This window comes from Lampetra planeri, chromosome 9 (genome assembly GCF_965212315.1).
Source record: "Lampetra planeri chromosome 9, kcLamPlan1.2.h2, whole genome shotgun sequence".
NCBI classification, from domain to species: domain Eukaryota; kingdom Metazoa; phylum Chordata; class Hyperoartia; order Petromyzontiformes; family Petromyzontidae; genus Lampetra; species Lampetra planeri.
The window spans coordinates 6,396,673-6,424,423 of NC_136115.1; the positions used below are offsets into that span (position 1 = coordinate 6,396,673).

Genomic DNA, 27,751 nt, shown 5'->3' on the forward strand with positions numbered 1-27,751 from the left:
ACTATTCTTGGGGAGAGTAGCAACCTTTTTTTTAAATAATTGTTCAGTTTTAATATGGAACAGCTGGCCACTGTAATTTGTTAGACGTTAAGGGATGACGTTGTTAAGTCTCAGAATGAATGGGCTTTAAAAGTGATCACCCAAGGCTTCCTGCCTCATAACTTTTTGGACGCATCATCATCATGCATCTGTTTCGAATTTGGCTGCCTTAGAGCTTAACAATATACCGCATTTTCCAATATAGTCGTCACGAACATGAATTTCTTCTGAATTTTTTGTTTGACGCCAACATAATTCCTCGTGCCAAACGATTAGTCAATTAAAAACACACGGGACTATAATCACCGTCTAAAAGCGCACACATTTATAAAGTGAACTCTCGGTTTGGCGAAGAAGCACCCAAAAGCCTAGCGTGTTAACCGTTGCCGTTGGCTTCCACGTGCCAGAACGAGAAACATTTGCACAATGTGCTTGTTGTTTCCTTCGCACGTGCCGCGCAGTCCCACGTTCTGTCTGCTTTGCACGCTGTTGAAGAGTCTTGTTGAATGAGAACTTAAATGAAACAACGAAAAACGTTACTGCCCAGTTGTCATGTTTTTGAAAACGACGGCTTCATTGTGTCTTGACTTATTCACGATTGTGCTTCACTGTTTTGTGTCGAGAGTCAATGGGGGACCCTGCAAGAAAAAATAAACTCGAGGGCGGTGGGGAAACAAAAAGAGAGCAACCAACAGTGGAAATGAGCCAAAAACATTGAACCGACGCATGCAGATATTGCATTGTGATTGATATAATTTACGTGCGTGCAATTTTCCAGTTTTTTTGTTTGTATCCACTACCGGATGAGGGCCCTCCCCATGCTTAGCAGGTCACGGGGGGTGCCTATTTAACCATACTTCACTGTGCTGTTTAGTATGGGCTGCTGAAGGTGAGGAGCACAGAAAGTACTGGGCAGTGTCACAACAGATTCTGTTGCACGATTCGCTGCTGTCCCATCATGCAGCTCCATAGCCCCCGTGTCATGCATGGCGGTTGCCCATCCGAGCACTGCACATGCTCAACTCTGCTGCTTAGCTTCTGAGACTAGGTGAAATCTGAGTAATGTGGTCACAGGTGAAGTAATGTACTGTACTTAGATTTATAACTGAAAGACATTTTAACGGATGTTTTTGTTGATATTAATGACACTTACTATATAGTGGTGGTGCATTAGCGAAGTGGTTGGCGCATTTCATTATGAACCTGGTGACCTGAGTTTTATTCCTGGCCATGGATAACACAAGTGATACGAGCCATTCGGAGGTCCCCTATTAATTAACCCACACGGACCAACACGGTGAAGTATAATCAAACAACCCCCAGGACCAATATGGCGAGGGGGAAGCCTTTATCCAGCAGTTAATTTGCTTATTTATCAAAGAAAATCACACAAGTCCTATGACTTGCTTTGCAGGAGGGTCCTGCATTGGGTTTTGATGTTAAGATGTTTTCAGCCAATTAATGAGTGTTTATAGAAGTGAAAAAAAACAGATGGCGTTCAGTACACTTGCTGTATTTCCTCCTTGTGAGCCAGGGTATGGGCACTTTGACGCACACAGGAAGGGAGTTTCGCTGCATGTGTGCGACCCACCAACCCTTTCCCCCACAGTGCTGGATTACAGGCATGCGCCACCATATAGGGCTGTAAATTACACGTAATACAGTAATGTTATAGACCGTATAATTAATATGATATAATTAATATGAAAGGGCACTTGAGATGCTTTGCGACATACGGTTGTTCCACGTTCATTAATGTGTTGTGTGGGAGTATGAGATGCATTCATCATGATTCATCTCGAAACTACTGAAAATGAATGTCTTCAAATTCAGTAGTTAGCAGGCAGAATTTTAGAGACCTTGCTTCCTCGTCTCGTGTGGAAACAAGACAAATATATCCTTGTGACTTTCTTTCATTTTTAGCCTATTGTTACATGTGGCAATAATTGAACATGTAACTATTGGCAGGATTATGAATCCATACATTTTACTGAAATGAAAAGATGATGAATAACACGGAAATATGCGTATATATATAAACTATTCAGGCACACGCACCACAAACCGTTTTATCCTGACATTTTTTTTTATTGTAGCCGGCAAAGCAGTTTGGGCGAGGTTTATGTGAACGGGTGCACATACCTGTCCAACCATACGGTTTACCCGTATTCTTTTTCAGGGAAATAGAGTTTTCAGGTCCATACGGGTACCGCCGTATCACTACGGGCAAAACAAAAATCTTAAAACAATTGTCTTTGTGTTTCTCCCTTGTGATGGGACTTTGTAGGATGAACGTTGGGGTTTATAAGCACACTGGGTGACCAATAAAGTATGAATTGGTCTGTAATAAGGTGGGGCACTGATAAGGGGTTGACAGGTATGGCATTGTAGCTGCAAAGAAGCTTGGACGAGGTTTGTGTAAACGGTGGAGCAACGGGGTGAGGCGCTTGACATTGTGATGTGGGTGTGGCTCATGGGGAATGTGCTCTGGCAGGTCCGCCAGGAGCCTGAATCGGTGTTCGCCATCTCTCGCCCACTATCATTGACGGTCTGAAACGTTTGTCACTGCAGGCCAACGGTTTTGTTTTGTTGTAGCGTCACGGCCACTTGCTGCCATAAATCAAACGCTTTGCGTGTGGACATCGGTCATGTGCACTGAACATCTGGTCACTTTTTTTGTCATTATCTACATATCATCTTCATCGGTTCACACTGTACCACGTTCCATTGCACATTTAACTTCCGTATGATTGGTTAGAAATTACATCATGTGTGATCTATGTGGCAACTCCAGGCCTCCAGACCTGAATCCACCATTCAATGTAATTTAATGTATAACATTTAGTCGGCACTTGCATTTAAATTATAGACATGAGTGAATCAAAAGAGTTGTGAAACTACAGAAAACACAAAGCGAATTTCAAGATACAGTGGCAGTTACTTGGCTTTCGGTGGCACTTGTATGGCCGACATGAGAGCCCTGGTGCAAGAAATTGAATAGGGTCACCAAACCAAGAGTTACCCCCTTTCGTGTATCCTGGTCCCTGGGCCCCAGTGTAGTTGCACTGCATGTACACTACTAGATAGCTACACCACTGTAAGCTGTGTATAGTGGCGTGTGTGTTCTACCTTTGCCTACCGCAAGTCTTCTGGTGGTTGTGCTTAGCTTGGAGGTCCCAAAATGTCGTATTTCAAGGAGTGACTGCCATCGAGTTATTTATTGCTTTGACACTTGGGCAAACTGCAGGGCCGCTGGGTTAGGTGTGGCCATACGAATGCGCTTAATCAATTTTTTTCCCGAATGGACCACTTCTAGGCCCTGGATCACAGTTGAAGTATTCTACGTATCTAGAACGGTGGTCTACAACACTCGTAATATCTCATGGCCGTGCATAGAGATAACTTTAACAATATAGAAACATAAAAAAAAGTATTGTGGGAAAAATGGGTTCAACTTGCACTGATATTTTGTAAAAGTGGCATAGGGGGAGAGGGGTTGGTGGATACGGCACCACTTTTCTCAGAATGTTCTCCTGTGATGTCTGTAAAGATGGCAGACCAAATTGGTCATGAGGTAAAAAAAAGTGAAAACATCTAGGTATTGCTTTCTTTCTTCTCAAATTACATTTTTGTCTGAATTTGGGTGAACAAATAATCATGGCTAATCGCATTCTTTAAATGAGTGTTTTTTGCCAAAGATCAGGTTACAAAGTCCATACGATAGAAATCAGGCTAAATGCCAATGAAAACATACATTTCTAAACTTGGGCAGACCGTATGATGTCCCTGTTTTTGGAATAAAAAGGGGTTAAAACCTCCACTCGTTTACACGTCCTCTCTATTGCAAGAAGTTTGGAATGTTGTCTTCATTTCCTCTGCATCTCAATGTGTTTATTTTTCATCTAGATTCCAAAGAATAATGGCTTAATTTTGGTGATGAATATTATTACATGGAATGCATCTCCTGACATCCTAAGAAAAATGTGTGGCTGTTTTTTTTAAATACAGTGTGTAATCGCACAGTACAAACAAATACTGTTGTTAATTTTGTGTCTGTTTATACAGTTTGTCAACTATAATATACAGTACTGTATGCATACTGTAAACGTATTGTTTTTATATACTGTACTGTAACATAGTAGAGTACATACAATATACATTATTTTGCCAATACAATTCTGTGTGTCAGCCATGAGGGTTGTTGACCATACTTCACCACGCTTGTCAGCGTGGGTGGTGGAGGAGGAACCCATCACAGGTTCAGGAATCACTTTCCACTGATTTTGACCACGAATTGAACTCAGGTCGCCGACTTCACAATCAGCCATCCGCTGCTACTGCCACTCCATCGCCACTTAATTTTACGTCTCCTGTTATGACACACCAGCAAGCTCCCATTTTATTCTCACCTCTATAGTTCTAATTACATTGAATGTCTTTTATTTTTCCATTTTAATGTTTTACACATTTTGACCATTATAGCATAGAAGTGTGTGAACTCTCTTTAGAGATTTGTGCATGTAATGTATCGGCCACTTACTCATTACTGTAGTCGGCTTTGTTGATTGAAATGAAACCCACAAAGTGGTCTGTATTTAAATTACAACACGTAGATTAATGTGCTTTGTAAGTGAGAAATGTTGTAAATCTGTCGAGTATAACGTATTTTTAGCGGTACCATAATTCAAGGGTTACCCATTGCCATGAAAAAGATGAATGTTTAGTTTAAAAAGAAACGAGATGTTCATGCAGCTATGGGGTTCAGCCTTTCTTGTCATACAAATGTGTCAACAGCAATATTCTAAGAATAAATTACGATTCGACATGAAGCGGGTCACATTTCAATTTCTGAAAATCTTCAGCAGTTTCGCAGTTTGTCTTGCTATCTTTAGCACGGTGCTGTCACAATGACGCTGTGTTGATGTTTTGGATGTATGACGCTTTGTAAGCAATATTATAGCTATGCTCCAGTGCTTATTTTCACCCTCCGCATTTATAAAATCACAAGTTGTTGACAATGTCATACTTTATTTGGGAAATGGTGAGTGACACTGCGAGCCTAATGCTTCGGGTATAAATGGCCCAACACCATCCTCAAGGTGGTAATGACTCAAATTGTGACCTGTGATGTTTTTTTATTGGTGCAGGGGTGACAACCTGAAGGTTTTACTTTGTATTTTTTGCTAAACAAATAGTAACATCCATGAAATATGCGATGGTCCTCATTACAAAGTGGGCTCCTTAATCAGGCGGCGAGTACTCGTGACAGTGATCTGGCTCAGCCACCTCAATGTGAAGTTCTAGTTGTTGCTCTACATCGACATCAGCCACATGAAGGAGGTCTTTAACGTTGCTCAGTGTTTAAAATATTTGACGTGCAGCACCCGAGTGCACCGTATTTTTACACATTGAAACATCAACGTGTAAAAACAGTGCACTGACATACAGAGTGAGCATATAAAGATAAGGGAACAACAGAGATTCTAATACCTGACAGAGTTCAAACTCAACCTTCAAAAATACAGCACATTATTGAAATACTGTATTAAATACATGATGAGTTTTTGTTATATTGAAGCGTATGCATAATAATGGCAGGATGTGAATGTAATAGCATTGTAAAAAGGAAGCAAAATTAAATGAGGCATACACGCATTCAGAAATAAAAGTAACGATGAAACAGATCGTTATGGATCACATCGTGGATGAATACGAATTCCTGGAATCTGGTACAGTATTTAACTTTTCGGGAACATTGTCTTGGCACCTTGTCGATGAATTTGTCCTCCAGGTTCCTCTGTTAAATCCCAGTAGCAGTGACTCCATGTGGAATTCGTGCTCCTTATAAACCCAGCCCTGACCTCGTAATATTATGAAGGAGATGAAAATACCTCCATTTGTATGAACGCATGTAGGAAAAATTGGGATCTACACACTTAATAATTTAGCAGTTTGTATATATATCCGTTTAAATGACAATACAGGTGGTTTGTCTGGTTAACTGGTTATACATTTAAAGAAGTGGGGGGGGGGGGGTGGGAGACGGCTACCTGGATCAACAGCATTTACACACTTGGTGAGGATTTAAATGCCACGGGCTCTAAGTATTGCGATGCCAGTTTTACACGCTTGCATGTCAGAGCTGCCCCTCTTTTTGCAATCACTCCGAGAAACCGACGTTATCTTTCAGCAACACCTTGTTCCGCATGTATAGCACAGAATGTTTGTACCCCAGCAGTATAAATGAGTTCACCACAGTCGGCGTGTGGTGGGGTTACGTGTGGATAACTCTAAACTCTTTCAAAAACGTCTGGCCGCTGTGGAAGTGTAGACAATTACCTGCTCTGTTGGGTCAGAAATTAGAATGCAGTTGTTTGCGCGACTGATGCTTTTACTATCATGAACAGCTCTGCATTACATTCCAGTGCTGCGTAGCATTTTAATTGGCAGACGCATGTATAGCATGCTATTTGATACTCGGCAATCGGTGGCGTTTAAAAAGAGATGCCGTACACAGCAACGCAGGTAATGTTTACACGGGCAAGATGTCTGCTTCTACATATATTCTTTCAAATTATACTCAACTTTAAAATGCATTGTTGGTCGCCTGAACACATTTGAGATTTCAACATAGAAGTGTTGACGCACAATGCTTTGTAGTATTCACACACTGTTGTAATTAAGTGTAACCTCGTAAATGGACTCCTTTATTTATGATTTCTGAGCACATATTCTTGCTTGTTTAACTTTCACTGCCGGTACAAAGTGCAGCCATCAATTGCAGCCCCTGGGAGTGACAGGATGCACAGTACAGTGTGTGTGTGTTGGGTTGCTCTAAAGTGTTTGAGCACAAATACAATTGTTTGCCAGATGCGGTCTCGAGCGTTTAATATCACAATTTACCTGCTTAATATTTAAAGGAAAATAAATCGTTGAATTAAAATGGTTAAATGTAGATAACTATTGCCTGGTTGTGGTCAAATTTCAGTCAGAACGATCTGTGTTTTACTGTAACAAATTAATTTGATGTAGTCAAATTAATGAACGTGTTCCTCACCACACTTTTAGTACAATTGTACAGTACGTGTCTAGGAAACACAGGCAGCTTGAACATCATCAATATCAGCCATGGTCTATCACCTGTTGGATGAAAGCCTCCCCATGATGTCGCCATCCCTTCATGCTTCATCTCACTCCTGCAACGTGACCTGATCTCATTGGCCCTGTCATTGTCCAATCCACGACTGGATTAAGACTTCTCCAGGTCACGTCAGTCGTGGGGCTTGTTTTGGCGAACTAAACAACGCCGGTCAGTGCAGGTTGGTGGCGGGTGGAGGACCCATGGCGGGTTGAGATGTTGGCCGTGGTCGGGTATCAAATTCGGCTGGACAGGTTCGTAGTGCAAGTGCACTTACCTCTGGGACACAACTCCAAATAATAACCCATTTGTGGCACAGTGATTTGAGCTCCCGAACGAGACATTTCAAGTTGCGTGCACTTGCAAGAGTTTTGCCTGTGTGTGTTTTTCATGTAAATTAGCAGTAAATTAGCCTCAGTAGAGCAATTATCATGGCTCTATTGGCCTATGCAAGACCGTGAAATACAGATGGGAAAGTTGTACATTATTTTAACATAGTGCCAGCTGTACACTTGGCCCAAAAACGCTGATGTCATGGGCACATGTTGAATTTCAAAGTGGAGGAGAAAATATGCCCACAGGGTTGTGGACTCTGTGGGGCAGGTCTGAGTAGATTGGATATTTCTGGAAAGCTGTTGAAGGCTTGGGATGTGTGGTTTTTTTACTTTTAAATCCAGGCCAAAACAATGGTTATTGACTTTCTCCAAAATAAAATTTCAGTTATGATTGCAGTCAACATTGTGGCGTCTGACAATGCGTGCATTTTTTTTTTTAAAGCCCTCGATATATTTACGGTTGCAAGACCTGTTTCATCTACAAGACAATTGGGCTATTGGCACTGGGATTGAGGTGCTGTAAAGTAAATTTGTACAACTAACATAGGAGTTTCCATTTTAGTGTATTCACAATAATGCCACAAATACATATCTTGGCCCTACACACTGGAACCATGACATGGCTTACGTACATTACAGTGGTCAAACCAAAATTGAATGAGTGGTCAGTCTTGGAAATTCACTTTTGGGCACTCGATAATGGGCCACGAATTTGCCTCTTAAGCACCGCTTTTGTCGGAGTGGGAGTGTGTTGTTGGCACCGCTGAGTTTCTGAGTGGGAATCTAGATTTTGGTCACCTGTGATTAAAACAGTTTCTCCAGTGTCGCGGGTTGATGTTCTCAGCCTGGTCACCGATTGCGCAAAAAGAAATCCCCAGTCACATAAAATGTAGTTTTGGGTACTTAATTCGCCTAAATTATAGCTCTGAGAAGAAAAAACACATCAGTTTGGCTGTCATGTGGCAAACAAAGCTGCGTGTGGAAAAGTGGGCCCTTTGTTACGTAAAGGATGAATAGGCCACCAAAACGGGCTTTTTTTTTTGGAGATGTCGTTTATTAATAATCCCTTCTGCAGCCATTCTCTGACCCAACATTGTATTACACAGGCATATATTTTGTTATAATGCCATATATGCCTGATCACACAGGCATATATTTTGTTATAATGCCATATATGCCTGATCACTACATTGTATATAATACAGCTGTGAACGCATATATCCACTGCATTGTATAGAATACCGTATGGTTGTCCACTACCAGGTATATAATACAGCTGTGAAGATGGCTTCCTGAAGGATATTGTTCCTGCTGTGGTTGAGCCTTGCTCCATTTTGAAGCGATCTTTTTTGGGCAACGTGAATCATCACCTGCGAGTGTGGGCCCTGCGAGGATGTGGGCAGCCCTGCCAGCCACCTGTTCTGCACAGATCGCATTTCAGTCTTGAGTGGCCAGTTCTGTGTCCAGTGTCCCCGAGCACAGCATGAAGCCACGATCATAATGATGGGCAAACAAGCGGTTACCAGAAAAGAACCATTCGGAAAAAATAGTGAACATTTTTGAACATTGTTTAACAATGGCGCTTGAGTAGTTTCTTAAAATCAGAAATTGTGTTTGCAGTTCACGCGACAGTCGTTTGTGGATTCGTGTGCTGCCAGTAAGTGGATGCACTATTTGAGATGAAACATATCCGAGTTATATATCATACCAGCATCCTCTTATCAAAATTAATTGGAGTGACAGTCTAGTCATGTCACATATTTTGACTCGTATCGTAATGATTACCTTATAAGGGCAGAAGAAAAAGCACACAGGCATACTCACATTTCGGGCTATTTATAAACTGTGGTGCATTAATTGACGTGTTTTTTGTTCTGAGTTCAATTAAATGTTGAAACTAAACTTCTTATTTCCTCCACTATTCACAGTTCCTAGCAGAGTTCACAGAAGACACATTTACACATTCTATTTTAGAAGACTCCTTCAAATTCGAGTGTTGCACCATTTCCAAGAAACATGCTTCCAAAGTTGACTATCATAGTGAAACCTGCAGGAAACTGCAGTCATTTTATATGGGCATTTCTCCAGAACACACTTTCAGTTTGGTAACTCTGCTGACACCCATTTGTTTGCATCGTGGGGATGATGTCATTGAATTCCTGTACAAAGAGAGCAGCACTCGGCCTCTTGTTTGCATTCAGTCCCGTGATGCGTGCTCTTCAGGGCTCATGTGAACTGAGGGTACAATTCCTTTGTGATGCATAATAGCTGTGATGCTCAGGGATGATCAGGCATTGGTATTGAAAGGGAAATCATTCCTTTTATGGGATTGGAATGGAGATTCATGGATATATATTGGCTTTTTACCAATAATTTATTTTATAAAGCAACGTTGCATAAACAACGAGTAGGTGATTTCGATTTAAAGCTTTCGTGACTGCAGGGATTCATCTTCTTGGTTCTTTCGGTAAAGTCACGTAGAAGGGAAGTAATAAAATAATAAAAATAAAACATAATAAAATAAAATAATTCTCACGACGTTTCGGCCACAACGCAAGCAGCCATCCTCAGGTGAAGACCAGGTCTGTCGGGGAGACAGCGTCTGAATGAAACACCACCACGCTTGGAGCATGACTTTACCGAAAGAACCAAGAAGAAGAGTAGGTGATGTCTGTAAACTGACAAATTTCTGTATGTACAGTATAAATACTGGTATTGCAAAAAGCCCACGGAGAATATTACACATTATTGAGCAGTATGGGACTCAACTATTAAATCACCAAATATATGTAAATGTAGTACCGTGACACTGCTCATTAATTACCCAAGTGAATGATGAGCTACTTGAACATAACTCCCATGAAGAGATACCTTTTCATACATAAGAAACCACGCCCACCCGCGACGTCACGCCCGCCCGCGAAACCCCGCCCGCCCGCGAAACCACGCCCACCCGCGACGTCACGCCCGCCCGCGAACCCACGCCCGCCCGCGAAACCCCGCCCGCGCGCGACGTCACGCCCGGCATCGACGTCGCTGCCGGCCGCGACGTCACTTCCGCCCGCGACGTCACCTCCGCCCGCGACGTCACCTCCGTCCGCGACGTCCCTCCCGGCGTCGGCGCGACTCCCGGCGCGGTCCCCGGCCTCGGCGCGATCCCCGACGCGGTCCCTGGCCCCGGCGCGATTCCAGGCGCGGTCCACGGCCCCGGCGCAATTCCCGGCGCGATCCGCGACACCACTTCCGACCGCGACGTCACTTCCGGACGCAACGTCACGTCCGTTCGCGACGCCACTCCGGGTCGCGATGCGACCACAGGCCCCGGCGCTATCCCCTTCCCCCGACCAGAACAGCGGGGACCGGGAAACGACACCACCGGCGCCCACCCCGAGGAGACTCCCGGTGAGTTCGCGGCGTCGGAAGTGTAATTACCCGGCCCGCCCGAGAGGCCGGGTGGGACGGCGTCACTCGCCTGGCTCCTGTCGGCGTTCGGCCCCGGCAGGTTCCAGGTGACGTTGGCGGCCTCCGGCTCCGTGCGGCACCCCCTCGCCACATGCCCCTCGCGACCACAACGGTGGCAGACCCACGGGGCGTTGCGTCGGGGGGGCTCGGCGCGATGTTGTAGAGGCGGCTGCCAGCGACGCGGCGGTTGGTCCCTCTGCTCCGCCAGTCCCCGGATCGCCGCGTACACCTCCCGCAGCGATGGCTCCGTCTCAGACGTCGGCGGTCCGTCCCCAGATGCCCCACCGGCAGCCTGTGGTGACGGTGCAGGTTCGGCGGTTAGTGTCGCTGGACCAAGTAGCGCCGCGGCAACGGCTGGGCTGTTCCCCCCCGCCGCGCCAGCCACCGGGCCCACGGGTGGCGCCCGGCCCATGACCTGCTCGTGGGCTTGGATGGTCCGGGCAGCCCACAGCGAGGTGCGTTCTTCCGGCGTCACTACGGGCATTACAACGCCGGCGCGGCAAGCGTAGGCGATGAGGTGCTCGACCACGAGGTCCTCGAGCGCTTCTTCAGCCAGGCGAGGGAAAGCTCTCCTCGCCAACACGAGCAGCGCCCCCCTGTAGGCTAAAGGGGATTCTTTAGCCCCTCGCTGGCGATCCTGGAACCGTTTAAAGGCTCCTTCCGCCGGGCAATAGATCTCCCCCAAAGCCTCGTAGGCCGCCTGTAGCGTGGACTTGCTGTGCGAGGGAAGGGAGGTGTAAGAGGAGAGTGCTTCTTTGCCCAGAACAGATGGCAGCGCTCGTAGGGCCTCTTCGTCTGTCCACTCGAGAGCGTGGAAGGCAGCCTCGAATCGGCGGACAAACTCCTCCCAATCTTCTTCCTCAGCCACAAACTTGTCGACGGGCCCCAGCCGACGCGGCCGTCCGGCCACCTGCTCTCCGTGTTGGGTGTTTAGCCCTGGGGGTTTTGGCGGGAGCGGCGGCGGCTGGCGTGACGAGGTTGGTTGCGGCTCCTGCCCGGCCGGCTGGTCGGCGTCCGGTTCCCGTGGCCTCTCCTCCCGTAGTACGCGTGGGGGTGGGGGTCCCGGTGCCGGCGGGCCCCCCATAGGGAGCCTCTGCAAGAGCTCCTGGAGCGCCCTCTCCACGCGGGCCATGCGGTCCTCCATGCGATCCTCCAGGCGATCCGGGCCCCCTTCTGCTGCTTCTGACAGCAGGCCCCCTTGTTGCCCAGGATGTGAAGGATCCCCGGCCCCTGCTTCCTCCTCCCTCGGCTCCTTCCCGCGAGGATTCTTCTTTGTAGCCATTAGGATCCCACCGCTGCCACCAAATGTAGAGAGGGGCCGACACGAGATTGCAGGGGTCTCGTCCTTTATTCCTTTCCTTCCATTCACACCTGTCGCCAGCCGTCCCAATCCCGTTCCCGCCAAAGGCCCCCCTTTCCCGCCCGTTCTCCCCTTATATCACCTCGATCACCCCTCCCCCTAACCCATCTATTGGTGGGAATCCTTCCCCTGACACCCCTACACATACATAAACGCTGCACCAATTTAGATCTCTGAATTGAACAAGTCGAGGTTAAATAGGATGTTGGTGTGGTAACAATTTGAGCATAACCTGTGTATTGAGGGCACCGTCGCGAAATGTCGGGGCACGTTCGTCCGTCGTCGTTTGGAATGAGTAAGAGTTTTTAAAGGCAGCTTTGGCTCATAGTGGCCGGTGGTCTTAATGCACTGAAAACATTTGGGAGAGGAAATGCAAACATGCCAGCTTAAAGCGGCTTGCCCTCCAATGCATCGGCGTTAGCTTGAAGAAGGCCTTTATGCGTTTGAACGCAGCTCGTGCGAGAGTCACAGGGCAGATAGAAGCTAGGCTTTTATGTCTAAATAAACAGCGCTGTAGTACAAGCATGGAATCTTTTTTGAAAGGCGAGTGAAGGTTTCCTCCGGTGGAGTGCAGCCAGAGAGCTGTGTACTGCTCGCCTCCCAGCCACGGCCTCTCATTCCGGTGACGTGTGTCGGTGTTTCTGCCCGCGTTGGCTGGGCAGCCTCTGCCCTTGTGTGTCGCTAAAGCTCATGTGATCAGTCTTGCAGATTGTTTTCTAAATATACTCGCACAGTCTAAAACCCAAACGACAGAAGCACAACTGGTCTATGATGCCGAGGGGGGTTTCTTGTGTCCCTTGATGGCTTTCCAAAGAGTATGCGTTAAAGGGTGAAGATGACGGTAAAAATAATGCCTCACTTTTGAACACTTTTACTGAAGTCACATTCGAAAAAGCATCGCCTCAGTTACCGCGTGTCTGACCTCGGTGCTTTTTGCCAGGTATGTTACTCAAATGTTTAAATGCTTAATTTTATATAGGGGACATTAGTCGATTTGACCTGATATTTTGGAGTTCAATCTCCTAAAAAAAACTAGATGCACAAATCACTAGCCATAGAGGCAGTTCATATATTTTTTTAAATCGTACAACAAACTAAACACAAGTGGACCATCCCTCTGCTGTTTTCATACGATTTCTTCACTTAAGCAATAGTAGTTTGCTAGCATCTGTTTTTTTTTAAAGATATGGATATCTGGATAGGCATTGCCTCTGGAGACGCGTTCAAACTAGAGTGTGAGAAGCGCTACATATGCTGAATGTTCAAATAAACACATTTTTCTCAGCACTAAAGGCACAACACTACAAAATCTGAATTTTATATTTATTTTCTTCCATTTTTGACACCATGCCATTAACAAAATGCACGTTTAGCTATTTTTCCCTCACATGTGCAATCCTTTCGCCAGAAAAAATTGTGGTTTAATTTTTCTTAGCTTAAAGCACTCCATTGTTCATAACGTCTGTGCTAGCATTTCGTCCAAAGCCAATGTCTGTGAAGGCTTTCAGAGCAAGACCATAATATATACATCTGCAAGAATCGAATTCTTTAGTTTAGCCAGAAGTTACATTTCTTTTGATGCTCAGATATTGTTTCCTCATGTACGTTTGCCCCAAGTTAAATCCACTCTCCGCGCATCTCTTTCACATCTCATTCAACCAGATCCTGCCATCTCACTCTTGGTCTCCTTTATCCTTTTGCCTTGCACCGGTAACATCTCCATACCCTGCTAATGCCATTTTCTCACTCTATTCTCAATACATACCCAAACCAGGTAAGTCTAGATTTCCATCTAAGTCTAGAGTTGAATAACAATAACTTCTGCAATGGATTAAACTTCAAATTCCTTTCTATTCGAGATATTTCCCAACATCTAATTTAGCATGGCCATCTCTGCTGCAAGGATGTTCTGGAGTTATCTGTACAACTGTTGATCTGTCAAAGTATTCCCACACAATGACTTCATGCTTTCCTGTTTGCGTCAAGCTCGCGCTCTCTTCACAGTCTCTGGAGACACCGAATAGATTGCCCTGTTGGCTGCCTTCTAGTTACCACAATGCATTTATTATAATCTTACGCTTCTGCTGAAAAGAGTGCAGTGCAGACGTACATCGCCATATTATATTTCAATGCTCCCGCATGTGTGCTCTCCACCTTCACCAACCCACACCGACGAGCTTGGCCAAGTTGCAGGATGGCGTTGCATGGCTGACTCACTCGCCGGGGATTGTGGTGTGGGTGGATCTTTGCAAAGGTCGGATGTGTGAATATATAGAACGTGACCGTTACACCATTGCGCAAACGGCAGTTAACACCGTGGGTGTGGGCGGTTAATTGGCCAGGGCGTTGGGGAGGCCATCGTCAAGCATTGGCAAAAGGAGTTCTCGTGCATAGCTGAGCACATGCGCACGAGCAGGACATCTCGCCTTGCGCCACTCTGGGCTTGCAGGTGATGACAGCTGTCCTGGGTGACTGTGGCTATAAACGGAATGCGGGTCCCCACCCCATCTGGCGGGGAGCCTCTCCCCCAGAATGCGGTCACTTGGGCCCTGGGCACTCCTTCTTTCTTCACCATAACCGTTGTGAATGGACGCTTAATGTGGCCATGTAGCGCTCGTAGCTTCTCGTGGAAGATCGTGTGGTGTTGTATCCTTTGATGTCGTGGTTATGACAGTTTAAATTGCGCTGTTGTTGCCGAGTGTATGGCCTATTGAGAACCGCATGGACACCTAAGCGTTGGCCTTGGGCATTGGCAAACATATCCACCATTCTACATAGTAATGGCGGTTTTTGATGCGCATTTTCATTATTAAGTTTTTGCCTCAAGCATCCTGTCCGATCTTTAGCTTGCTTCTTCAATTAACTGCATTAGACCCCTATCCTTTCAGGTAATCAAGAAGCATTTTTTCTTTGTCTGCCTCTAGGCCTCTTTGTAATGTTTTCACCTCCTGAAAATGTGCTCAATAAACATCGTTTGTATTTCCTGGATTGTTTCAACTGGAGTTTCCTCCTAAACCCATCCTTCATCATTATTCAAATCCAAAAACCTTTATTTTGAATGATATTGGCCACGAAAGCCTACGTGTTAAACTCTTATCTCTCCATCCAACCCATATTCTCCCTTGTGACCATGCTCGCATCTCAAAACTTTCCAGTCTGTTTATGGAAAATTACCATCGTGCACAGGTGTTGTGATACAATTTCGATCACGTCTCGCTATGCCCCCACTGTTAAACACACTCGCTTATAGTGGGCGTGGGATTCGCCTCAAATGCACGTTTGCTCATTCATTTGTACAGATCCTTGTAAAGAAATGCCCCTTGTTGACCCTACATTCATTCAAAGCATACACATTCTTCAGCGGTGTATTTGCACATATGCGCTTAAGTATGTTATTATGCATGCCATGCGTGATCTTAACCGTACTCAGTCGCCTGTCTCGCGTGTGTGTGCGTGTGTGTTCGAGGGTGCGTTTCAGGCTAACGCGCTCGCGTGTGCTGTCTCATCTTTTGTTGCTCGCGTTCCCAGGTGACGCCCGGCAGTGTCGCGTCCTCGGCTAACCTGTGTCCCGGCGACGTGATCCTGGCCATCGAGGGGGAGAACGCGGAGGAGATGACCCACGCCGAGGCCCAGGAGCGCATCAAGGCGTGCAGCACCGCCACGCTCACGCTCAAGATCGACCGGCAAGTGCCACGCACATTTAAAAAAAAAACAAATCCGCACGGTGGGATGGGACGTGCTGTGCCACCCACTTGCACGTGGTGGGGTAATTGTCAAGCACCTACGGAGCCATCTTGTAAATCAGATGTGATAGATAGGTAGATACCAGACCAATTAGAGTGGAGCGGTGGCACAATTGTTACCGCACCGCACTACGAACCTGGTGATCCAAGTCTGATCACCGACCATGGCTAACATCGGTGGCTAGAGTTACATTTGCACCTTTGTTGGACCCCTACTCCCCCGTTCATCAACCCACATTGACCAGTGTGGTTGCGTACGGTCAAACAAGCACCATGACCTCGCAGCCGTGGGAGGCCTTCATACAGCTATGGAGCGCCATACATTAATTTAACTGTTGAATGGATAGCAAAAACATTGCAGCTATTCGTTCTTAATTTTTTAAATTCTGTTTAAAAAGCCCACTTGGCGATTGGCAAAACAGGCGAAACATTATCATACCCAAACACACGAAATCATGCAAATCCCCTTCAAAAGAGATACTTCTGAAGTAAATATCATTCACAAGAGGCAACCACTGATTTCCAGTGGTTGCCTCTTGTACATCGACCGATAGTTATGTCAGTTCGTCTATCGGCAGGTATTTTTTCCGCGTCGCATCTGAAAGAGGATGGAATGGGAGTTCGGTAAGCATGTGGGAATGAATGTTCGGTGTACAATGCACCCTTGTGCACCAGCTGCCACAGAAACCTGACAGAGGGACGGGTAATGATGCTCCTTCACCTTTTGGACACGTGTCCCCCCTGGGTGCTTGTGAGATTTCGCGTAAGTTCACTACATCGCGACGAGCTGCCCGTGAGATTCCTGAGGGTTCTTATTCTCTTGGCACAATTCGGATGGACTTTTAATGGATAGAGAGGGGAGAGAGAAAAAAACTGCAATTCGGTGCTGTTTATTGTTCCGTGGTGATAAACGGTTGAGCTCACAGGAAAAACGTTTGCAGCAACAATGGGCGGTAACAAGACAGGAAACGAGTCCACACATGCAAGTGCAAGCGATTATGCATTTACACGCCCCAGCGTGGATGCACTGTAATGTACGCACATGTATATGTTGGGGGTGTAGCGATACGCTCTCCTCGCAATTGTGTTCCCGTGTTTGTGAAAATGGTAATGCTGTGGTGAATGTAGCAGCCTCTCGTGGCTGAGGATAAAAAAAAAGTTTATACACAGGTGGGATGGCTGCTACGTACGGTGCGAAAGAGGTTCAACATTAAAATACGGCACTGTATGTAACAAAATTATTAAACCCTTTTGTGCATGAAACAAAGCAAGTTACTCCGACCATTTGCAGAGGTGTAATATCAAAGACAATTGGGTAATGATGGGGTTGGGGAGTGAGTCTGCACCCACATACACAATGGGCAACAAGTCTGCAGGTGGTTGACAGGCTGGAGTGGATAATGGGGAATAAACCCAGGGTGGCAGGACTTACTCTTTGGTTCTTTCGGTAAAGTCACGTATAAAGATAAAATAATAAATTAAATATTAGCATACGACGTTTCGATTGCAACACAAGCAATCATCAGGTATAAAAGAAATGGAAACAAAAATCTAACCAGAAAACTATAGACAGACATAAGCAGACATATCACAAGATACATAGAGAGAGAACACACATCGGCACACAGAGAGAGAACGTCTCTGTGACGAGGCAATCGAAACGTCGTATACTATTATTTAATTTATTATTTTATCTTTATACGTGACTTTACCAAAAGAACCAAAGAGTAATTCCTGCAGTCACGAAAGCTCCAAATTAAGGTGGCAGGACTGGTTGGGGTTATATCAGGACAGAGCAGGGCGGTGCCAGGGAGTCCTTCTGGCGCCGAGGCTTGAGCTTCTGTGGCTGTATATTATGATGGTTGAAGTAAAGGACATATGTCCTTTTAGTTCTTTCGGTAAAGAAATTAAAATTAATAATTTTAATTTAATTTTTTACCGTCGGTAAAGTCATGTAGGTAAAAAATGAAATTAAAATTATTAATTTTAATTTCATTTTTTACTTACGTGACTTTACCGAAAGAACTAAGAGTATGAATCCTTGCAGTCACGAAAGCTTCAAATCTAAAGGACATATAGTCTGCAATCGCGACGTCGTGAATTCCTTTCACGTTTATAGTCCAATACAATATGTGCCTTCTCTATTTCAGCGGGTCCTCGGCATACGTCAAAGTATTCGCTATTTTCTCCGTTCCCCTGTCTTTTTGCTCTTCTCTTTGTATCCTCAAAATGTCTTTCTTCCTCAACTCATTTAGCAATATTCCCTCTTACGGCTCCTTGTTCTCTTCCTGTCCCTTCATCCCTCGCACACGTCTCTCATCGAGCGTTCATCGTTTACAATACGGCCAATTGTATTTTGTTTTTATTTGTACGATTATCTTGCAAACCTGACTTTGCTTGTCTTATCCTAACACGTCTTCACTCGTCTTTCTTTCTTTCCAGCCGGTCTTTTCTATTTTTTGTCAAATCCACATTTCAAAACCTGTCCATTCTCCCAGCAGTGTCCATTCTCAGTGGCCTAAGCTTCTGATGCATGCATTGATCAGTTTCTCGTCAACATTTGCCATCGTGAGCTGTTTCTTCTATTTAAATGCATCTTCGCCCATTGCTGTCCTCATCTTAATATAAAACTGTTTTAGATTGAGTATAATTTTTAAAAAGATTGTACAGTACACTGTGCTGTAGAGATTTAAGTGAAATATGACTGCACTGTATTTGGGTCATTTCAGGCCTTGCACACAATAGGCTTGTTAATGGCCAGACCAGTTTTTGTATGGGGGCAGCAGTGTGGAAGCGAGGACGTTGTGTGACGTGTACCCTGTCACAGAGGGCAATGTCCATGTCTGCTCACGGCCACCAACCACGTATGAATGAACGCCTGTCAAACAAATAAGAATCATGCCCAGTATTCCTTCATGCTTACAAATCTGTGAGTTGGAATGTATGCATACTGTATGAACTTAAATTCTTCACATATGTTTAATGATGTTTTGAACTGCAGTGCTGTTAATGGAATGCAACTAAGTACTGCATTTCAAGGCATATGCTCAATTAGCAGTTGCCAAAGTAAAACATAATCGGCCAAATGCCATTGGCAGCTGATAACCGAGTGCCTTGAAAATGTGGAATGCACTCCATACGATAGAACTGTGAACATGCACAAGTGGCACTAGACGTGCCAGGGCAGTAAGATAAGTTCAGTACGCATCCATCGTGTGACCTTATATACTGTATTTAGTAAAACCCAACTGCTTGCTGTAATGGCAGGTCGAGTGTTACCCCTTAATATGTGTGGGTATTCTGTTGGGTATGCCTTTTCCCCCACATTACAAACAATCATAAATGGGAACACATGGCCCTCCTGAAAGAGTCTTGAGAAGATACGTTCACGGACAAGTTTCTTAGATTGCGTGCCTCTGTCCTCCCGAGAGGTATAAATGGGTGCAACGTAGTTAGTCTATCAGCAGGTCGTGTGTGGTGGAGTAAAGTGTGGGTACTCCTTCCTCCGTCTAGTGGAGGTCCCTTCCACCAGCAGTGTCTTGAGCAAGTCATGGCAGATCTGCAACTTTACATTTTCATATTTTATAACACTTACCTTTTATGTAATACTGTTGATAACGTCACTCTTCAGTGTTGATCTAAATAGCAAAGAAAAATAATGCTGTATTACTTATCCTGCACGTAGAACTTGAACCTCCAGCGCATGTGCTTTACATCACCCCATTGTTTGAACATCTGGAACCTTGGAATCTCTGAAAGGTGTGATAAGGAAAGTGCTGCATGGTCTAGAATTGTTAGAAAGTGCATGTCAACTGTGTAAAGCTTTAGTTGTATAAAGGGCCAGCCCCACACCCTTGCACTTGAAACCCAACGTGCATGGCAAGGGTGTTTAACAAGATCTTAAAGTCCAACTTGAAGGACCCTCGAAATGGTATTTTTTTCGACCAGTGAGGAGACTCGCAACAAAGGTGATTGTTTGCACGTGCTCGGAATCTATAAACGGAATGGCCTTCCGAGTGAAAAAGATATGGACCCTGCCGGATAAGTGTGCGCAAAATATAAGGGATTCAAGCTGTAAATAATTAGCAATAATCAGTTGGTGATGATAGCATGTATATGGGTTGTAGGTGAATCCTGTATCTAAATTGCTTCATTAATATAACATTCCAAGAATCCTGTGTAAGATAACTTTTGTTCCTGGTAAATTCCGCTGATTAAATGCTTGCATTGCTCTTGGCTTGGATCACAGCCAAGTGAGAGTTTTTAGTTTCAACTATTAAATTGGGAGTTCTCCTTTAATGCATTGTGATTTATGGACTTCATTACACGTCCGAACGATAGTTATCAACTCAATCAATCATAGTGTTGTTTATTGAGGCAATTTATCTTGTTCATATTTGAGATTACTTGACAACTGTATGCAAAAGAGGTGCCTTTTTAACCTACGTGTAGATTGATACTATAAAGCAACGTACATTTTAATTTACTCCCACTTTTAGCATTCCTATAAAAAAAATATTTTCTAATATGTGCTTAAGAACATTAATTTTGTAAAGTGTGGTTATTGTGCTCCAGTGGCCCGTACTTTTGTGCACCCTATTCCTTCCAAAGGCTTTCCAATATTACTGAGCGGTTTGTTTATGTTCAGTCAACACACAACTCAAGTTACGTTAGATAGTTCATACAAATTGAGTTTCAACTAATCAATTCTATTTCGGTTAACATCATGTGCATTTCAGAAGAAGAGGTTGAGGTAATTTTTGAGACACAAGTGCAGGCTTTATAACATGTGCATTGTCTTTGAGCTGTACGCCTTTTGGCGTCCTCTGGTCTAGCACCAATTGAGACGAGGCTCAAAAGAAAGCTGTCTCTGGTGTGGACCAATCGGTTTCAAGGACAATGCATATATTATCTGTTTTTTGTTTGCATTTTGACCACAAGTATTGTGGTTAATGCAGACATGATTTCTTGTAAAAAGGTTTCAGTTTTGGTGACAGAAAAAAGGGAACAAAAACATATTATATTTTGTTACTGGCAAAACGAGGTCTAATGATGTAAGTGCAGGCTTATGTAAAAAAATATATATATATTGTCCACGTGGAAGTAATGTCATCATGTCAAAAAAATTACCATCTTTTCTACGACTCGAAATCTCATAAACTAGCTGACAAGTAGGAAATGTTTAAGTGGACAACAAGTCAAATAATCAAAGCATTAGTATTATTCACAGCATTCTAATAGCTCACGGCTATCACGTAAGGTGACAGTCTTGCAGCTAGTTTTGCAGTACGCGCACAGCCTGTATGGTTTATATACTCCGTGGTATTAACCAGGGCGGCGATGGAGCTCAAATTCAGAACCTCTGCCACAAGCGGCAATATACACGACTGTACTCCCCGGGCCATGGCAACAACCTAACAACGAAAAATGTGTATTCACTATAAATATATTGAAGTTACATCCATTTAAATTGAATGTCAATGGAGTTTGACAAAGAAGCACCTCACTTTTCCCCCCATTGTGCTGCTAAAAGTGGATCATTAGCCACTTTAATAATTTCCGAAGTATGATTCTTGTTTGTGGCAGTAACTATTTTCACGGATTGATTGGGGAGTCACATGTCCAGGCTGATCCCCCCCGCCTACCACCCCAGTAATATGATACACCTGCTGGGAGTCGTGAAGCGCTGAGGGATTTTCTAAAAGAAGTGTTGCGCATGCCAGTTTGTCCTTTGCTGTTTGTGCTGTAGATGCACTAGAATGGCCAGGGCCAGTCCTGAAAATGTTTACTCGAACAAAATGTATCTGAAATTTAGAATGTATGTATGTAGTTAAATGCACTTACGCCTTATTTGCTTGAATCTGTGCAGCTACCTTTCCCAGGCAGGTAGCTGGATTACATAAACTTTGGTGTTTGAACCTTTCAAAATGCCTACATGTCTTCCTTGTGAGAAATGAAGAATGCTTTGATTTAGTGTTGTGTTGCTGTATACGTGACCACCACACTGCCCCATCCAGGTTCGGTTACTTGCCCTGCACAACAACAGCCTCGACAGTGGGAATTTGAACTTTGCCTATTGCTACTCCTAATTCAGCTCCCACTTCACATGAGCATCTGCCTGGGAGTGGTTTCACTTTGTTCTACATTACGTGTAAGCTACTTGCAAATATCGTTTAGTTTTCTGCTAGGGCTGGTGTCATTTTTGGTTGTTGTAATGGACCACGTGGGCCGAATCGTATTGAAGATCTATTTTACAATCGGGCCGATCTGTTCTACGTTTCCATGGGATCGATCGTAATCGGTCCATGAGATTCGGCATGAGTTTTGATAAAGTGTTAGACTACGCTAATGATAATGTACTTTAATACGCTACGATGCACCTTTGAATTTGCTCGCTCAAGCCATTGCTGGTGTAAGGGCTTCCACCAAAGAGGAGCTGTAGAGAGCCCATAAAAAAACAAGAACTTTATATTTTTTACCAGGTAAGGCCCACTGAGCTGCATGGCTCTTTTTCAGAAGCGACCTGGCCACAAAGATAGCACAACGAAGTGGCTTATCACGTGGAAATGTATACTAGCCAAATACTAAATAATACGTTGATAGACTAATAAAAAAAATAGACTTGTCGTATGTATATTAAATTCAACAAATAAGTATCTAAATGCAAATGTCCAAACCAATGAAGAGCAACTCTTACCTTGAAGGTATTACACAATTGGGATGGGTTAAGTACTAATACAGAGAGGCACTGTTTCTGTACAACTACCCTAACACTCGCTGGGCAATTGGCTTCAACCAACTCGATAACTAGAGTTGATCACTCGGACATTTCTTGTATGTTTTTGTCATTCATCTTGAGTTCCACTTTGCAGATGTATTTATGTTCTTAAATAACTGTCCACAGTTATGCTATCTGGTCCAGGAGTTTAGTTTTGTTATTTAAAGTGAATAAAAAAATGCACCTCGCTGAAATGTATCTCTCGTATGCCAGTTTGTTAATGGACACCCAATAACAACATAACATGAGCGTATGAAGTGCAAAACGCTTGCCGACATGGGTTACAAAACATGTCGAAAGAGCCGCCACACTCCAAATTATGTCCGCATGTCAAGTGCATTTAAATTGTCCCATTAATTTGGTCGATATTGCGTAATGTTCACATAGCAGCTGCATGACCGCATGTAGGCAGCACTTGTTAGGGTTATCAGGGGAAAAGTCAACAACGATGGGATTTTTACACCTGACATCATTTCCACTCGTGTCTTTTTTACAATGACAAGAGAGATGTTACCGTTGTGGTTGTTAAATTATGATGTGCGTTGAAGGATAATTTCCCGAAAGGTGGCCAGTTATATTTTATTTTCAGGCAGCGTATTTTGTTAATGGTGCTCGTCCACCGCTGCCAATGTAGCTTCATGAAATAATTTGTTGAAGTGTTTTATTAGCTTGAGGATTTAAGGACTGTATTTATATCAAATAATTTGTAGTGGTTTATAACGCTCTGCTGCGTGTTTTGTATGCATTTTGGGGTCCATTGGGCTTGGGCTGATTCCCTTGCGTCTAAACGACAGCATTCACTTCACTATTTCACTGCCGTGCAAAGTGACAATGCCAGCTTTTATTATTTATTTAACTTTTACATACATGTTGGAGATATATTTATAAAAGTGAAAGGTTCACGTTTGTTTAACGTATTTAAATGTAAGTTGGACCCTTTCGTGTTGTTGTCTCTGAACTGATTATTGAGCCACAGGTTCATCGGGGTGAACTGGTGGGTGGGGGAGGTGCTGGATTGGAGTATGGCTTGGGTTACAGGTCTTCCCCCTTTAAGCCTATATTGGTCCGTGTTGTAGATCTCTGTGATCTAGTGAACTCTCCCTTTGGAATACCACTTGCCTTGGCTCACTGTGCTGCACATACAAATACCTAAGGGTGTATGTAATGGGCTCTCTACTGCAGAGATTTAAAATTTAAGTATGGCATGGTGCTATAAAAATGGCCTGGTGGTAACTATATCAGGTAAATCAATCGTGTTGTTTTTCACATTTGTGCATCTTATTTTTCTAAATACAGATACATGATGTATCCATATATTCCAGCACAGGATAGTTGTTTACACAAAAATGAACTGGTTAAAGCAATACGAATGATACAACAAAATGTTTGTGTTTAGTTTGTTGTCCTTCCCCCGCGAAAGAAGTTCACACACACACACATACATGTTTTGAATGTTATTATTCACGAATTATATTGTTATTTTACAGTCTCTGCAGCCTTCATATTGTTGCAATAGAAACACGTAGGAGTGAAAGCAACTTTATTAGATCAGGTGAAAGGAAAGAGGTGTGCCGCTAGTCGGACATGTTACGAGAATCCACCTGGACAGGGTGCTGTACCTGGCAATGGAACACAGGAAATATGAGTAGGGAAGAAAGAAAATCAGGTAGATAAATGTAGTGGTAAAGGATCAAGAAGAAAAGGGATTGAGATTGAATTAAACAGTGACACTCGCTAAATAAATAACACCATGGTGGGTTGTTATTCAGCCCCACCATCACTACAAAGCTAACGGAAGGGATGGATAATGTTGATTAATGTATTATTTTTCGATTTACAGCTTTCGTGACTTCAGGGATTCATCTTCTTGGTTCTTTCGGTAAAGTCACGTAGAAGGGAAGTAATAAAATAATAAAAATCAAACATAAAATCATTTTCATGACGTTTCGGCCACAACGCAAGCAGCCGTCCTCAGGTGAAGAACAGGTCTGTCGAGAAGACAGAGTCTGAATGACAACCCCAGGCTTGGAGCGTCTTTTTAAGCTGGGTTGGAGGGGGGGAAGAGCGCCTTGACAAAATAGTTTGCATATCAAGAGGAATTTAGCATATATATATATAACCCAACCCAGCTTATATATATATGCGAAATTCATCTTTACCGAAAGAACCAAGAAGATAATGTATTATTGCAGTAGGTTGGAAAGTTTATTATTATTATTACATTTAATAGCTCAATAATAAGCAAATATGTCGGCAAATGTCATTAAGGTCAAATAAAAACAAGACCTCACATGTTACCGTGGGTTTGGATGGCGCGGTAGATTTATGGATAATACTTCGCGGACGATATGGACATTTGAATTTTAAAGCCGAGCAACATCTTGGCAAGCCCTGATTTCATGCGGACTCTGCTTTGAAATCCAGCACAGGGAACCACAGCGTGACACGGAGTTGAGGATATCAAGCAATTTGTCATGTTTTCTTTTTTAAGGGCACGCTGAAACTCTTCTATCGCCCAAGTAAAGCTGCCATCAATCCTGGCGCTTAAGCTCTGTGATACGTGATAGTTCGTGTGTATTAATTTACCCTGATTTGTTGCATTCTGATCTATATTTAGAAATAACTTATATGCGGCATATGGCCATTGGTCCAAATCACCCGAGACGATGTCGAGAGGCGAGCATTGTTTAACCGAGATGGTGCTTGGATGGGCGATCACCATTAATTTAAGGCCGTGATTGGCTATTGGCAACGGAGGATGTTTGGTAGAAAACAGAGGGCAGTGCGGAAAAATACGTAGTTGCACTGTGCTTCTGTGCTCCCAAATCTCTTCCATGCACCCTTACAACCCGCAATAACCAACACGGTGAAGTTATGGGTCAACTACCCTACATGATCTGCGTGATTTGGGCAGGCCCTCATCCAGCAGTGGAGTGACATGGGGCACGGTATATGGCTGAGGTGGAGCAGTGGCGAGCGCGATTTGTTGAGCTCCCCATCGTGAGGTTTAACACGAATATTTGTAAGTAACGATAACTTTTAAGCGTGCTTTTATTTAGAAGCTAGTTTATGGTTACAAGTTCAGAAAGGCTTTTTGCCCCTATACAAATATGGCAATGTTTACTGTAGATTGCAAATACAATCACGCACATTATCCACGTCATTTTGAAAGGATTTACCTCGGACAAGTTTTTTTCGAATACATCTTATCACTGATTTCATGTAATTAATATTTTAAGACATGCACATTGATCCAGTTCATTTTTGGAAACTGCACACGATGTAAGCTCCATTTCAAAGAGTTCACCATTTTATCGTGTGCATGCTTGTCCAGGTTCCAAGCAGGATTATAGGCCTGATACATAATCGGGGCACATCTCGACCTGAATGCTCTTAACATTGCACACATCACAGCCCACCACCGTTGGCTCTTGCCACCTGCAACTAATCAAACCCCTGGGTTGTTTGCCAAATCCTTAAAGCATGACCTAATGCTTGGCACGCAATTCCAGAGAGGCTCCCCATCACAGCCGACCAGCGTCTCCGAGGCAAATGTCGTCTGCAGCTGCACATAATGTTGATTAGAATATGAACATCATGACATTTCACAATTGGGAACAATCCAGCACTTCACCTGGCCTTGCCTGGCCTCGGCCTCGTATCATAGCACTGTTAGATTGTCGTTGCCCACTTCTCTTCCCTCCGAATGTCATCGTCATAATGATGGAATCTTGCAAACGCCCAACCTTCCAGCAACCAAACCCCACGTCTGTTTATTTTCAGTCGTCTGAGACTGTTTTCACTTGTCAAACCTCGGTACAAATTTATTCAATTCTTAAAATTTCTGTGTTTTCTCACTAAGGTTTAAAGCGGTTATTATGCATTCGCTTCAATCATTCTGAGGGCACCATGACCATTGAAAACATTATCCAGATTAAAAAAAAAAATAGTAGAGGGTTGTGTTGCAACAAGGTAAAACATTTTTTTACAAAATTAATCAAGGGGGAAGCCTACTTGATTTTTTTTTCTGCCAAGAATGATTGCTATTTAAGCTTTTGACAATGTATAGCCATTTTCAGCAGATCATGTGAGTTCTGGATTAACATAATTTTATCCAAACAAATCAAAATGAAAACTTTGTAAACAATTATGAATGACCTTGGTAGTGTTAGCATTATAAATTGAAAATACATCAAAACACTTATTTGACCTTGACTGGATAACAAAGTCCCTCATTGCAGAGATTAAATCTGGCAGTGTGTTGCTCATTTGTTTATTAATAGCGCAATACATGGTGACCTGCTAAAGTGTTTCAAGAACTCTGTATTCCTTGTGGTGTGTGCCTCTCTGTGCAGTTGTATGCATATGCACGGCTGGGGTTGGTTGAACAGTGATACAGTTGTTATGCGCCTTGAGCCCAGCACACTGCGCTGTAGTTTTTTGTTCCTGGCCACAGCTATTATTAGTGGCTATCGATATCTGAACCAGTCCTGGGGGAGGTGCCCTCCTTTCACAAACCACTGGTAATGGATGATCGAACAACCCTCATGTCAAACACTGCCTGGGGAGGTCCTTCATTCAGCAGTGGATTGGCTGTGTGTTGCCTTTTTTCATCACGTAATTTACAAGTTCATCCAGCCATTACCAAAGTTATACTCCTGTTGAGTTTTCTATGTGTAGATTTTCATTACGCATTCTGCATTTGTATTAAATGGGGAATGATACAATATAACAATGTCAGATGATACCTTAATTTGTATAATGTTAAACACAGGACCTTGAAGATGTGTCTTAGGACTCGGCGAGTCTTTCCTGGATAAACATTTGCCATTATTATTGCGCTTTCAGATACACTTTTGCGGCGGTCTGGAACGCTCTTCCTTCCGATATAAGGAA

At 43.8% G+C, this 27,751-nt stretch overlaps 1 protein-coding gene across 5 annotated transcripts in view; it reads left to right on the plus strand.

Annotated features, from left to right (window-relative positions):
* PDLIM3 (PDZ and LIM domain 3) overlaps positions 1–27,751 on the plus strand; it is a 45,413-nt gene that overhangs the window by 5,804 nt on the left and 11,858 nt on the right. For all 5 annotated transcript variants that reach the window (XM_078597521.1, XM_078597524.1, XM_078597525.1 and 2 more), the window contains exon 3: positions 15,863–16,017. In XM_078597521.1, the coding sequence (XP_078453647.1) occupies positions 15,863–16,017 (155 nt within the window). The remainder of the gene's footprint in view (positions 1–15,862; positions 16,018–27,751) is intronic.